We start from the raw sequence: 14,261 nt of genomic DNA on the forward strand, positions 1-14,261 counted from the left end.
AGAGACACATTAGTGTTAGAAAACCCTGGTAAAGTGTATTTTGCATAATATGTGAGATTTAAACTTAATGACATACACTTCATCACAGAGGCACGCATGAGAGTTGAAGCAAGTGGTTGTCTTTTTTTTTTTTTTTTTTTTTTTTAAGAGTTATACATATGGACCGCAGAGAAGTGAGTGAGGCTTCACGGATAGTTTTACAAGCTACTGCGGATGTTTGATACTTTAGCTTCATGCTGAAATTGGGTCATTGCAGCCCATTGTGACTGCTGGGAATCCAAACTGTCTCCACTTGCTGCCTCGCCGTGAAAAAGCCATTTTTAAACTCGGTATAATCGTCCTTTGAAGCCTATGGAGGCGAATGTTTGACACTCACAGATAGATTTTAGGCGCAGTATCATATTAACCTGATTGTCATCCAGAGCTGTGTAAGATTCATGACCGGCGACTAAATAACTACTGTGAAATTAAACACGTACACTGCGGTCAACCTACGAACATTTTATCCCCGTAACGGACAGACTTCCTGGCGTCATAGGAAGAAATGAAATGAGGTGACACGGGATCTCCCGCTGCTTCTCTCTTGACAGTTTTTATTCCTTGTATCTGCAGCTGTCCAGCGCTAAATCCCGGCTCATGTTGCACGGTTTTACTTCTTACCCGCTTGTCTGCTTGCACCATAGATGATTTAATGGATCACGTGTAATAACAGTCCTGGAGGATTGCACCAGATGAACTTGTTGGCATGGAAAGTTGCTTCCATTGGGGGAAAAGTGTTGCTTCATCTTAAAAAAAGATATTTGTGTAAGGTTTCTAAGACAAGTTTGAGATCAAGGTTTATACACTGATGAGCTAAGTTTTTGAATTCATAGAAAATCAAAACTGTTACATTTTCTTCAACCAAACGTGAGAAAACTGAGTGTTTTCATAAAGTAAAAGTGGTTAAAATCAGAAAAGGGTTTATTTAACTTTAGCTAAAATAAGTCACGGTATCGACTACAACGTCAGTGAAAAGGCAAATTTGCGGCGCCAGATCGTCAAGTGAGTATTTCACGCGCCTCATCAGATGATATCGTCCTCGCCGTAGCAGCCGTGGGTTCAAATCCAACCTCATAACCTTTTGCTGCATGCTGTCCTCCATTATTATCACAAGCTTTCCTGTCTCTCATAAGCTAATCATCTAATAAATGCAAACATTCCCCCAAAGCATGTTTATAAATGTATACGTAGCCTTGTCAGCTTTAACAGTCTGTCTGTGCATCTCTGTCCAAGGCTCGCTCATGTAGCACTTTAACTGAAGACCTGTGTTCAAAGAGAAACACTTCAAACCAAAGGATTGTTTGTTTTTTTTTGCACTCAGCAAAGAGTGGCCTCATGAAGATATTCCAACTGGATTCATTGTTTTCACCAACAGCTCGGGTTTCTCACTTTTCTGACCGATAGCGTCTGTACAGTATGAAGCTTGTTTCCGTGCTGGCTCGCTGAGAACACTGCTGTTTCCTTTCTCACATTTATTGGAGGCATGTAATTGAGTTTTATACCTCTAATGTAGACGTCCCTGCTCTCCTATAATAAAATCTGATTTAACCCAAACTGACTGTGTGACCAGTGGATTCAGTGACTCACATCGCGGTGCTTCATCTCTTGTGGGAACCAGGGCGGCATGAAAATGACAGACTGACACGCTCGATTTACGAGCAGAGAACAGGGTGGCTTTTAATTTAAGGCAGCTTTCGATTGAGACATCACATAGACCCAGACTCTCCTAATTACACACACACTAATACACACACACACACACGGGCAAAAAGAGAGCAGCTATTGGCTCGGCAGGAACTGCGGAGGCAGAGAGTCTCGTCTAACCTCTTGATTTAAACAGTCTGAGAGAGAACGGGGACAGAGAGGCACACAATCTCTCCCGTGGTCATTATTGCTTCGATTAAACGTGGAAATGGAGAAACGATACAAGGAAATGAATGAGATCGATAGACAAACCGGCCATTGGAGGGTCAACAAATAGAAGAAGGGGAAGTTGAGCAGATTTAAAAGTGCGTGCGTTCAGATGAGACACGGGAGAGTTCTTGTATGTTTCAGTGTATAATTTCCCACGTCTGTGTTTGGAGAAAGGTCGTCATTAAGTGAATGTCATCCACATAATTATAGTGTCTTCCTCTGTGTCCCTCTCTATGTGTGTGTCCGTGGCAGAGCACCAGTGCGTGTCCCGACTGTCTCCTCGGGTCCCTTTGCTCAGCCCGACTTGATTTGTTTTTGTTGTCGGGCGGCCTGAAAGAGGGAAGCTCCTCTTCTCCGCTTCAGGCCGTCATTGCTTGGCCGGCTGGCGGGAACCGTCTGTGCTGAGGGGGACTAAATATAGAACACTGCACCAGGAAGAAGACAAACTGGAGAGAGGCAGGGGGAGGGAGGGGCGTAAATATAGAGTACCCCTGTGCAATTAGAGAGTCGAGCACTGCTGGGAAATTTTAGGGAAAAAGACAGGGAACTCTTTTTCTCTTCTCCCTTTGTGCCTTTTTAATTTTGAACGGCTCTGCTTTGAGTCATCAGATCTGAGGGTGACCCAGTTTAAAGGGCGAGTATAGTAGTCATGATCCTGCTTTCTTTGTGAATCTTATTACACACTATTCAACCGACTCCCTCTTTCATCTAAACAAAACACACGACAATGACATTAAAGGTATGACCAAGAAATCCTTCTGTAAACAAGGACGTTCTTATCTGAGGGGGAGAATGCAACAGGGCCATAGACACCATGTGATAATGTGTCACACTGGTCCAGATTGGTCGATAAAATCTGTGTCTGTATCAGTTTTAAGGCACGTCGGACTTTGCACACTCTCAGGTCAGCTGGTGTATTCAGCATTATGTCATTCTGTTTCTTCTTGGTTGGTTGGGTTGTAGCAGGAGGCTGACATGGGGGAAAAAGTTGTCCTGAATTTGAGACGCCGAGGATTCTCTGTGTCAGATTGCATCATAGACTCGCTGTGGATCGGCTCGATTGAATGGAAATGATGAGAGGAAGTGAGGTGCCAGCCCCAATAATGTCACTTTTCTCCAACTCGGGGAACTTAAAAGCCATGCATGGAGTGTAAAACATGTCAGAGATACAGATTCTCAAGGAGAAAAAAAAATCACAGATTTCTTATGTAACAGCCAATACAGTTCACTTGCATTTTGCTCCAATATCCGTATGCAAGACTTTTCAGAAGCCCACTTTCTCAAGTGATCAACTTTATTACAGCTGTCTGCCAGTTCTCGAGAAGATCACTTGAACATTGAGTCTGTGCTACCTGTGCTGCTGACAGTGCTCTGAACTGTAAACACTGGAGAATGAGCACACACGTCTTAGCTCATGAAATGATGACGCAACTTCTCCATCGTGTATAAGTCCTGCAAAAACAGGGTTTTTTTTAAATTATTATTTCCGAGCACGTTCCCACAATGCCATGCTTCTGATGTTTGTACCAAAAGTGTGAAACACTGCGACGCTTCATCTCACTGTGTAATCTGAGACCGTTGTGAAAGAAAGGGCCACGAAGCAAAGGCTGGGTAAACAGTGGCTTCATGCCCCCGACTTTTAGAGCTGGAAAGGTGCCGCTCAACCCCCACAAGCACAAAGCAAGCGCTCTGAATGAGGCATTCTGACCCCTTAAATCACCTGTCCTTGGACATGTCTCAACATGCCACGGCTGGAGACGGCGTGTTTGATTGACTACCAAAGACTCCTCCGGGTTTCTCTCACGAGGAAACCCCCTAATCAGACGGAGAATAAGTGCTCTAAACTCTGGAGTCAAAGTTTCATCTCAGCAAAACCTGCTAATGCTGTGAGCTGTGCAAACATGGACAGGAAAGAATCAACCTTTTCACTCATTGCAGTTGAGACATTTCCTGACAGTACACACCTGTGTGCGCTCAGAGTGACATGAAGAGCTCTCTTAGATCTGTACTCCCTCATGCTGCCCCGCGGCAATAGGTGTCCTCACTTTCTGCACTACTGTTCCCCGTATCACTCACTTTGAATCTCTGTTTTGTATATTTCTGTTATTCCTTTAGGGGGTTGCTGTGTTCTTGTACAGATAATCACACACTGATATCTTCCAGGAGCTACTCGAACAAGCCTGATCAGCCAAAGATTTTGCATCAATGCCTCATAATATTTATTTCCTCATCATGATTTAAATCTAATCAAATCATTTCCTCTTTTGTCTTTTTCTTCCAGAGTGCTGATGCCGGTGCGTTGTCCTTATGAAAACAATCTGGTCCCAATCGGACGGCTTCAATGGTACGCCTGTTCCGGTCGAGACATCCAATCAAATCAAGCGAGCAGCAGGATTGGACACGCCCCCCCCCCCCCCCCCCCCCCTCGCAGCACTTTGACAGAGACCGATGGAATTTTTAATCTCACCGTTTCTTCACTTTCATCTTGTTGGTTGTGGAAAACCAACAGGGATGTGTGCCAAATGACATTCTTGAAAAGCTGTGTGCTGCTCTCATTCCTTGAGTGGAAAGCCAATCAGAGAAGGGTACCGAAAAAATCTAGAATTTTAAAGTTTTCTTTGTTTTTCTTTTCTTTCTTTTTTTTTCAAAGTGAAAAAAAGAATCATTATCATTAAGACTATAATGATGGCTAACAAGTGTATTAAAAACAAAAGAAAACAAAAAAAGACATATACTGTATATCAGCTCAAGAAGTGCCTCATTTTCAGATTGTAGCCATTTACAAAGAACTTCATCTCAGTGAAGCATATTTTGTGTTTGCTTGATTTGATGTAGAATTAAAACAATGCAGGAGATGAAGAGTAACACTAGCTGCGTTCATGTCATATCAAATGAAAAGTAGAAATATTAGCTATCTCTATGTTTACAAATTGCCGAAACAGTTTATGACGAAGTTGAAGGTCAGAAAATAGTGTGCATGGTCGATATAACTCTATATCTTCAATAGTCTGCTTTATGTAGAGCTGATTAACAGTTTGTGTTCGGATTACAGGAACTTCTGTATCACTTGGTGCAACGTCACACGTAGTAATCAAAGTGTAACAATAATATTTACATATGAAATAACGACTTCTGTAAGTGTGAAAGTCTTCACAAAGAAAATCCAATATGACATGAATGTAGCATAAATAATGATAATGGTACTAGCAATGAGCTGGCCTTCCTGTCTACTGTGAGAAAATATTAGCATAGCTGCTTTCAGCTCATTTTATAAACCTGCTCTTTTTCAATTTGCCCTTTTCTTTTTCTCTTTACTTTTTGATTAATACGCCTAAAGTATTAAACACACAGGCTTAAAACAAAGGCCACTTGTAACAAGAGATGTGCTGAAGCTTGCTAGTTAGCTGAAGTTAGTAAGGTCAAATTAAGATACTGACAATGTGCCGGGACGTGACTTCAAACGTCCTACTGTCCACCGCTCAGGGTAAGACCCCTGCCATAGAGCCAAGGAATCCCATCAGTGCTATTAGCTCCAAACACCTATGTCCCACTTTACCCGTCTTCTCAGGATGCTGAATAACATACAGTAGCTGTTGTCTACTTGCAGCTGAGGGTGGAGGTCTTTTAAATAGCCATGCTAATGCTAGCTTTGTAGCGGTCAGCTCACTGCTTTTAGCACAGGACTGAGTGTCCATTTTCTTACAATTCTGACAGAAGAAAAAAAATCACAAACAAATTGTTCAGAATTATTTTAAACTTGACGGTTCCAAACATCTTAAGTTTTCTTTTTAATCTGTTGAATTTGAACTTTGTTGATCCATCTTTCTTTCTCCTTCCCTTCCTGCTTTCTGTCTTTCGTTTGGCTCTTTCTTCAACCTCCGCTATGCATCCGCACTTAAGTGCCTGTCTGTCCTTTTTACTCTCTGCCCCATCTTAGCAGCTAGCACTATTAGGGCTGTCCTCCCTGAATATATATCGAGTCTATTTTTGTGTATTTTGTTGTTTCTTTTGGCTGTACAGTTCTCATAAAAAAAAACTATGTTTGTTCAGTGTAACGATGTTCTCTCAGATGACTTGACTTTTACAGCCATGGCCCTAACTGGAGGAGTTTTGGACTATTTCTCTTTGCCGGTTATGGAGGACTTAGTTGTCGTGGGGCCTTTTGTGCCAAAACACAGCAACAACAACAACAAAAAAAAGCTCCGACAGCACCTCAAGAAGCAACCTTCAGCTCTCAAGTCCAGACGTAATGCTGTGTTTTGTTTAAAAAATAGTATCTTTTTTTTGTTCCCCTGTTTTTCATTTGCAGCGGGGGGGAAGAACTGTGACATATCTGGCCTCGCAGTCTGTTTATGTGACTCTTGGAGATTAAAGTTCATGGTGAAGACATGCGTATGCTTTAACCTTGAATCTGCCTACAACTTTGACAGGAAAAAAAAAAAAAGCATGGCAAGAGAGACACAAGGCCACCTCGGGAAAAAAACAACAACACACAAATACCTTATGTCTGCATATGTGTGTATCTATGTAGCTCTAAATTGTACTCATGTGTTTGTCTGCCAGTGTTAGGAAGTTCATGAACTTTCTCATTCTGGTCACATGACTGTCGGGCGGCCAAGAGCTTAACAATGCTGCTTTATTATGAGCAGATTGGGATCTGTGGCTGGTAATAGAGGTTACTAAAAAGTAATGGGACGTGAGACCAGATTTAGCACATTGAACTATGCTCTTGTACGGACTAGCAGGGAAACCTATGATGAATGATTGAAATGTTTCTGATGGAGATGTTCTCAAATGAAAAGAACTAGCAGTTTTCAGTACAAATGTTAAAGGTACGTTTTATTCTAAATGATTGCAAAACAATTGCTTTCAACGTTATCATCCTGCCATTGAAGCCCCGTTGTCCAGGGAGCATTTTGTCAACTTATGAAAGAACTTTTTCAAACTGCCCACAGTCTGAAAAGCCCTTCCCTTGTCTGCCTGTGGTGTAGTGTTTAGCCATTAAAGCCACATATCATAACTAAAGTTCCTCCGGGAAAGCTCAGACTAATAGGGCTTTACGAGTGGCTGTATGATTTTATTCACTGCGTTGTTCGCGACTTTAGCAATTGTCATAAAATGTGCTCAAGGAAAGTGCTGCTGCTGTTCTAAATGGTGTGATCTCTTCCTCTTGTGCCCTTGAGGAATGGTACTGAATGGGAATATTGTGAAATTTGCCATTGATGTAGACAGTTTTACTTTTGTTGCTTGAGAAAAAAAAAAAATGACTAAAAGGAGAAAAAAAAAATTCAAACATGAAAAGGACGTGTGGTTTCTTTTGTTTGTTTGATTGGCTGCTGTGTTTCCTTTTTAGTGAAGTAATGGGGAGGATTGTTAAAAGTGACACGCATAAGATGGAAAAACAACAGAGCCACTGGTCTACAGGGGACAAAGAAGAAGACGCTACAATTCACGGGCTGAGGCAAGTGTGCCACAGACAGATGGGCTTATGCCCCTCTCACACTCACCATCTTTGGCTCACACAGAAACGCTGAGAAAGAGACCACAGAGCAGATGTGACACTGTAATGTGGAAAATAAAACAGAGCCACAAAACTGAATTAGTCATAATGGCCGCTATCAATTGGGAGATTTTTCTCCTTGATATTGTGCTGCTTTGTTCAAGTTGGATGTGTAACAAACCTGATATTTTCTACATTTTACCTGCATCGCCTTTAAACGGCACTTAAAGGGTTAATGGCATGTAGACAACGCATGATACATATTTTATGTTTTAAAGGTCTCATATTGTGCAAAACACACTTTACCATGTTTTTCTAGCTCTTACATGTGTCAGTCTGCAAACTGAAATGAAGACAAAAGTCCATCCTCTCCATCTTCTTCCTGCTCCGCTTTTCAGATGTTCCCTTCATGACATCACAAAGGGCAGTAACCCCTCCCCCAGGTGGGTGAAACTCCGACAGCTAGGTGTTTGTTCTGCTGTGCAGGGCTGAAATAGACAGTTGTTTTAGCATGATCCAATACAGGATCAGAGGATTCATAAAGAACTTTACAGACAGGTTTTGGGGAACTCTGAGACTTATTTGAAGTTGTTGAAAAAGAAGGATATTATGTAACCTTTAACAAATATTTGATGGTAGAACTGGAACTGAGGTGAGCCTTAAGCCTCTGGGCTCACAGCTACAATGCCCCTGCTTGCAGTCATATCAATCGCACCCCTAAAATCAAAAAAGATGGAAAAATGTTGTAAAAAAAATAATTTAAAATAATCTTCTGTACAATGTGATATGAGAAAGACATCAACTACTCTTTTTGTACAAAAGTAAAGTGTTTTAATTTTTGTTGTCAAAAAGGTTTTAATGTGAGTGAGCCAGCTTCAAGTGATCAAGGACTTTTTTTTTTTCTTTTTCTTTTTGGCGCTTCATTTTTCTACGCTGGAGGTTGCTGCTTAGGTACTAATGATTGTCAACTGACATTATATTATAGGATTAAAACCTGCTCCATGATATGTTATACTGTGTAAAAGTAATGTAAATTAGGAACTAGCTAAAGGCCGACTTTTAAAACAGCAGCTTGGCTTTTTGTGGCTGATCAAAGAGGCAGTGAAAGATGAAATGATTGGCATTTCTTAACTTCAGATCATAATATCATTTCAAAATTCTTGCTGAGTGTTCGTGGGAAACGGCAGCCCTGTTTACATAGTTACATGGCATATTGCCATCAGAGTTCATCGCTCCTCTTAGCAGTCAGTTGCCCACTGTGTTGATTGCTCCTTCTGTGATTTTTTTTTTTTTACGAGCCCGTCTTCTCACTTAACATTGTGATTAATTTAATAAGCTTTTTTTAGACATAATAAATCTGTCTTCTTTTTACTGTGAACATGTACAGGATCTTGTATCATCCTCATTTCCAGATGGCAGAGTAACCTAACCCAGACTGAGGCACCGTAGGAATGAATAGGAATGAGAAAACACACACACACACACACACACACACACACACACATATGCAGATCAGGTCTGGACATGTATCAGGCCCTCTCACTTCCTCTTAAATGACTTAAAATGAGATTAGGGTGGACAATAAAAAGATTCGTAGCACCTGTCTGAAAGCAGAAGAAGCCCACACGTTTCCACCTGAATGGCTACTGAAACTGACTTGTCTTCACGGCTCATGTTCCCTCGACTTTTGTTCACTTTTATTTCACACAACGACGGCCCTTTAGGGGATTTTAAGACCTACTTTAAGATTAGTTTCAGAGACATTTCTCTTTTCCCATAACATACTGGCACTAGTAGTTCTCATGATATAGTGTGAGACTGTAACCATAGTGAGCATGAATATTTCTCAGGAAACTTATTTTCATGCCATCAAGGTTTTGTGAATAAAAGAGTCGACTCTTTTTTTCTCGTAATGCACCCTGAGGCAAACTTGAAATCTCTAAATTCACCTCAGTTACAGAGAATGAAGTTCATGAGTCAAATGTTAGGGGTCGGATAAACTCAAATGTCACCCCCTCCTTTGTGTTAGAGCAAGACGGAAATGTTAAAGCACAGCTGCCATCTGGTTGTCCCGGTGACGAGCAGCGACAATGCCTGCCTTGGCGAAGGTGGCAACCTCTCCGATCAAGACGAGAGCGAGAGAGAGAAAAGAGAGAGAGGAGGAGGAGGAGGGATGCTGGATGGGAGCCAAGGCAAGAGGACATCGAGTTCAATGGCAGAGAGGTGCGTTGGATACACTCCAACAGATGAACCTGTTGTGTCTGAGCGGGCAAGTGTATCATCTCCTCAGTGTGTGATACTCTATCTATGGATTAACACACTGACATCACTTCTCCCATTCCTGTGTGTGTTGGGCTTTTCATTTCAGATATCAACGTATCCTTCCTGTCCTGAGTGAACATTCTTGATATCTGCAAAAATATCTTACACTTATCCAAAATGTTTTCTGGAGAGGAAGAATGACCTTGTTAATATCCAAAAGTGAATTCCCAATACACACGAATGGCAAAAGGAACGTCATTTTTCCCAATCACAGTTGTTCGCAGGAAGAATGTTAATATCAAGAATACAGTTTTGACTGTGAGAAATGCAATCATGGAAATCTAACATCAAAAATCTGTTTAAGGGGAAGTTTACAGCATCAGGCACTCACTGTTTTTAATAAATGTGCTGCTCAAAAGTTGACTCACAGACTTTAATGCTGAAGGCTTCATGATGAACATTTGTGTACACGTGTGTAATATGAAATCAAAACAAGGACATTTTTAGAGCTCCCTCTGCTTTAAAAAAAAAAATAATAAAAAAAGGTAGGCTAATGCTTTCTTTCTCTTATTCTATTATTATTGAAAAGCACTTTCTAATTTTATTTAGAAAATTGCTCCATAAATGAAGTGTTGTTATGTTTATTTTAAAAGTCCTCGAGTCAAAGTGTTCTTCTTCTGCCATCAGACACAGCTGGAAACCTTCATGTAGCCTTTTAGGAGGTTCAGCAGTCAAATTGAGCGTTCAAAATGACCTCCCCAAAACGCTGGAGGAATAGTTACTGAACATACCTCGCTGCCTGAGATCAAGTTGTTACTATTCTGCAGGCTGCAAAAATAACACTTTTGTAAGCGCATGTGAGTTTATTTTTTGAAGGAAGACCCTTACCATGTCTGCTTATCCCAGTAAAAACATGTCTCCTGCCTGTGGGAAGCACTGGTATGAAGAAGCGGCATAAATCTTCAGTCAGAAGTATGTCTGGGCCTCTTTTGGGAAGAGCTGCCATGTTTATGGTGTTTACATCATCTTTGGCCTTATAGAGCACGAACGGTCTGTTGCTACATGTTGGCAACAATACAGGAAGTCTTCCTGTCTTTATGACTTCCTCTATGGCACAAATCACGGGAAGCTCTGTGGATGTAGGACAAGGAAATAGCTTTTGCTCCCATTGCGAATGTGGGAATGTTAATGTGGGCGCTAATCCATCCATGCTCCTAAATTGCTTCCTTCCTATCATTCTCTACAGAGAAGGTTATATCTACAGGGATGTTTCTTTTTCCACCATTTTTTTTTGTAGTTCCCACAGTCAGCTCCATAAGTAATTCTACAGGTGTTTTAGCTTATATAAACCTACTGTGTGTTGACCGAGCCAAGAAAGCCGAGGATTACTGTCTGTACATCGCAAGCTGCCCCGGCTAATCCTCCGACTTTCCCTCTTGTTTTCCCCTCTTTCCCAGACCTTCCAACTAGATTTAAAGGCAAAGTTAAGCAGGCTCAGTAAAGTTGAGTTGAACAAACGCACATGGTGAAACCAATAGCTGGAGTCATTGCTGTGTTGAATTTGAGGTAATCTGACCCACGAATGCCACAGCAGATGCAACATTTTTCAGATGTATTTCCAGTTTTTTTTCTTTTTCTTTTCCTCACCGCCCTCTCTTTCTCCTAGTGTATTTAGCCTGACAAAAAGCCTTTCTTCTCTGCCTCCCTCCCCTTCCTCCCTTTCTCTCACTAATAGCCAACACTTACCCTCTCCCTTCTCCTCATAAGAAAATGTTTGCCATAATCATGGATTCGTCGTTATTACTGACAGCATACGTGAGGGGCTTCTTGGAGGATAAAAAAAAAAATAGGGGATGTCGTGAATCAAGTGCCACATGGGATGAGTGATTGAGGGAAAAGGGGAAGGGGTGGAAAGAGGGAGGAGAGGAGGGTGTGTTGGGTCGGCTGGGGTGGGGTGGGGTGGGGTGTGGGGGGGCTGTGAGGCCTCTTTATTTTCCTTGAAAGCTCCCTGAAAACCGCAGACACATGGTACAGAATTCCCCCTCACAGTAGGAGAGGAGGGAGGGAGGGACAGTTTTTGCAAGAGAACACCACACTGTCTGCGATAAACACACACACACACACACACACAGAGGGAATATTATAGGCGAGTAAACACACTTGGAAAAAGGAGGCAGTGTGTGAACCAGACGGGCAAAAACACAAAAGAGAGGAGAGACTTTGAAGGGGCCGACAGGAAACCTAAAGTCACCTCAGTTCTTCTCCGCTCTATGGGAAAGTATGGGATTTCCAGGGGTGTTGGTATGATGGTGGTGGTGGTAAGCGGGGGGGGGGGGGGGGGGGGGGGGGGGGGGGGGGGTAATCCAGCGTACAATGTGTTTAACTTTGACTGGCAGATCCCTCGAAACCCCCCCCCCCTCACTGAGGGGCCCCTTTGAGCTCGAAGAATGAGGACAAGCGCAGAACCTGGTGTTTAGGTGGAGTTGTAGACTGACTGGGAAAAAGGTGAAGGGTCAGGTGGTTTGATTGGACCTGTGAGGAGTTTCATGGGAGCTTAGAGTAGACCCGGGCCCCCTTAAAATGAACACCTGACCGTTTGACAAGAACACAGGCAACAAAACAATTCACCATATTTTAAAAAAATTAAAAAAAACCCCCCAACTTCTATGAGACAAATTCTACAGTTTGCGTGTCCTCTTTAACTTGTTTAGGGAATTCCTTTTAAGGAGAAGATATCAGACATGGGAAACTACAACACCCTTTAGTTAAGGTCACAAAATGGAGGAGTATCGCCATCTAGTGGGCGCCAAATTGCATATGTCATCTGCGCTCTCTGTATATGCATCACTGATAAACCGTGACAAAATCAGCTTCCCCCTCACGGTATAACATTTGAGCAACATCATCATCAAAAGTTCTTTTCATTGAAGCAAATAAAAAAAACATTTTAAGTGAGTTTTTCCTTTGTGGCATAACTCAACGGGAACAGCAGTTAATGGTCTGCTTCCTCCATGTTCTCTTTGTATACTTATTAATGGCTTGGCAGAAGTCAAAAAGAAACCCTTCTCACAAACAGGGAGATCAAGTTTTTCCATCAAACCCAGAGACCAGCATGCTGAAACCCTCCTGCAAGCGAGAAAGAGGAGATGGAAAATCTGTGTCAGCATGCTGAGTCGCCACTGCCTGCCTGGAAAAATGAGGACACAAGGAATGGGAATACAATCAATTTATAAAAAGCCTCAAGTATGACCTTCCCTCATTCTCCCTTCTTCATACTTGACATTACATTATGCAAATCATTTGCCAAATGAGGCGAAAGTCATGCACAGTAATCCACATTTGAACTCTGTGATTTTCCACTCATCATAAGGCTTTAGTTTCTGTCACAAGCGGAGAGGACTCAAGGTTTCCAAACCTAATTTACTGCGCTCAGTATTTTAAAAATAATAACAATTACCTACATTTCCTGTAATCTGATTGGCAAACCCAAAGAGTGCTTTTTACCACCATGAATGACACAACAGGCTTCCAGACAATGTCAGGAAAACATTGACTCACTTATTCATTTATTTACATGAGTAAGTACCTCGAGTTGATCGTCTTTTTTCAATGTATTATTTTCTACAACATCCAAAAGTAGTTTAAAATGTCACTTTTTATAGTTTAGGAGAGTAAATACTTGCTCTGTCGTAGGTTACATGTTCAGTCAACTGTAATAGAAAAGCAAAAAAGAAAAATGCGACAGGCAACAACAAATTTAGGAAAGTGATTCAGATGATCAATTATCATAAAGTCCCTATTTGATTTCATTTTTAACAAATAGCTGATAAAAAGGATATCATTATAGTCAATAGTTTCAGCTGACAGCTTGTCTACTCTCATTATTGCACTCTAATATATGTATCACTGATTTTAGCTCTATATCAATATTGATCACTGTTTTTGCACGTTCATCTACTCCAGTAAAGTATGTTTACATCCAGCTGAACATGACTTACAAATGTTGGAATGTTTAAGTTAAATCCTTGTGTATTTATTATTCTGAGCTTTTCTACTTTGTATTACACATTTTGTTTTTATGGTTCTAACAGTGTGTTTCATGTCCTGCTGCTGTAACAGCACAACTTCCCAGCTTGGGATCAATAAAGTACATCTATCTCTCTGTCCATCTATCTGTCTTAGTAAGCATAAGACAACAAAATATTGAGTTATAATGGGAGTTTTATTAATTTGAATAAAACATTGTTTTACAGGTAAATTAAGTTAGCTGGTTAGCACAGGTTGCAGCAAAAACATTACAAAGGTATGCACACTGTTTGGCTGCCGATGGCAGATTTATTTAATCAGGACAACGTTTTAATGTTCTCTAACCTAAGTGACGGGTCCAAAAATGTTGAACCTTTACAGTCAAAATAATCTAAAACAAGGCTGGAAATGTTTATTTACATAGAATAATGCACAAAAGTTTAGACTTAAAGGTTATTAAATACAAAAGTCTTAAACAATTTCAAAGCTGTTATCCCCCAAAAACAAATCCCAGGTAAAC

The 14,261-nt window shown here is 41.2% G+C and overlaps 1 protein-coding gene across 1 annotated transcript in view; it reads left to right on the forward strand.

The window, feature by feature from the left end:
* LOC306841122 (insulin receptor substrate 1-B) overlaps nucleotides 1-7,254 on the forward strand; it is a 46,307-nt gene extending 39,053 nt beyond the window's left edge. The window contains exon 4 of the mRNA XM_079370794.1: nucleotides 4,235-7,254. Coding sequence (XP_079226920.1) covers nucleotides 4,235-4,242 — 8 coding nt within the window. The 3' untranslated portion in view covers nucleotides 4,243-7,254. The remainder of the gene's footprint in view (nucleotides 1-4,234) is intronic.
* The last annotated feature ends 7,007 nt before the right edge of the window (nucleotides 7,255-14,261 follow it).

The sequence above is a fragment of the Symphodus melops genome (genome assembly GCF_947650265.1).
Source record: "Symphodus melops genome assembly, chromosome: 20".
In the NCBI taxonomy this organism is placed as follows: Eukaryota; Metazoa; Chordata; class Actinopteri; order Labriformes; family Labridae; genus Symphodus; species Symphodus melops.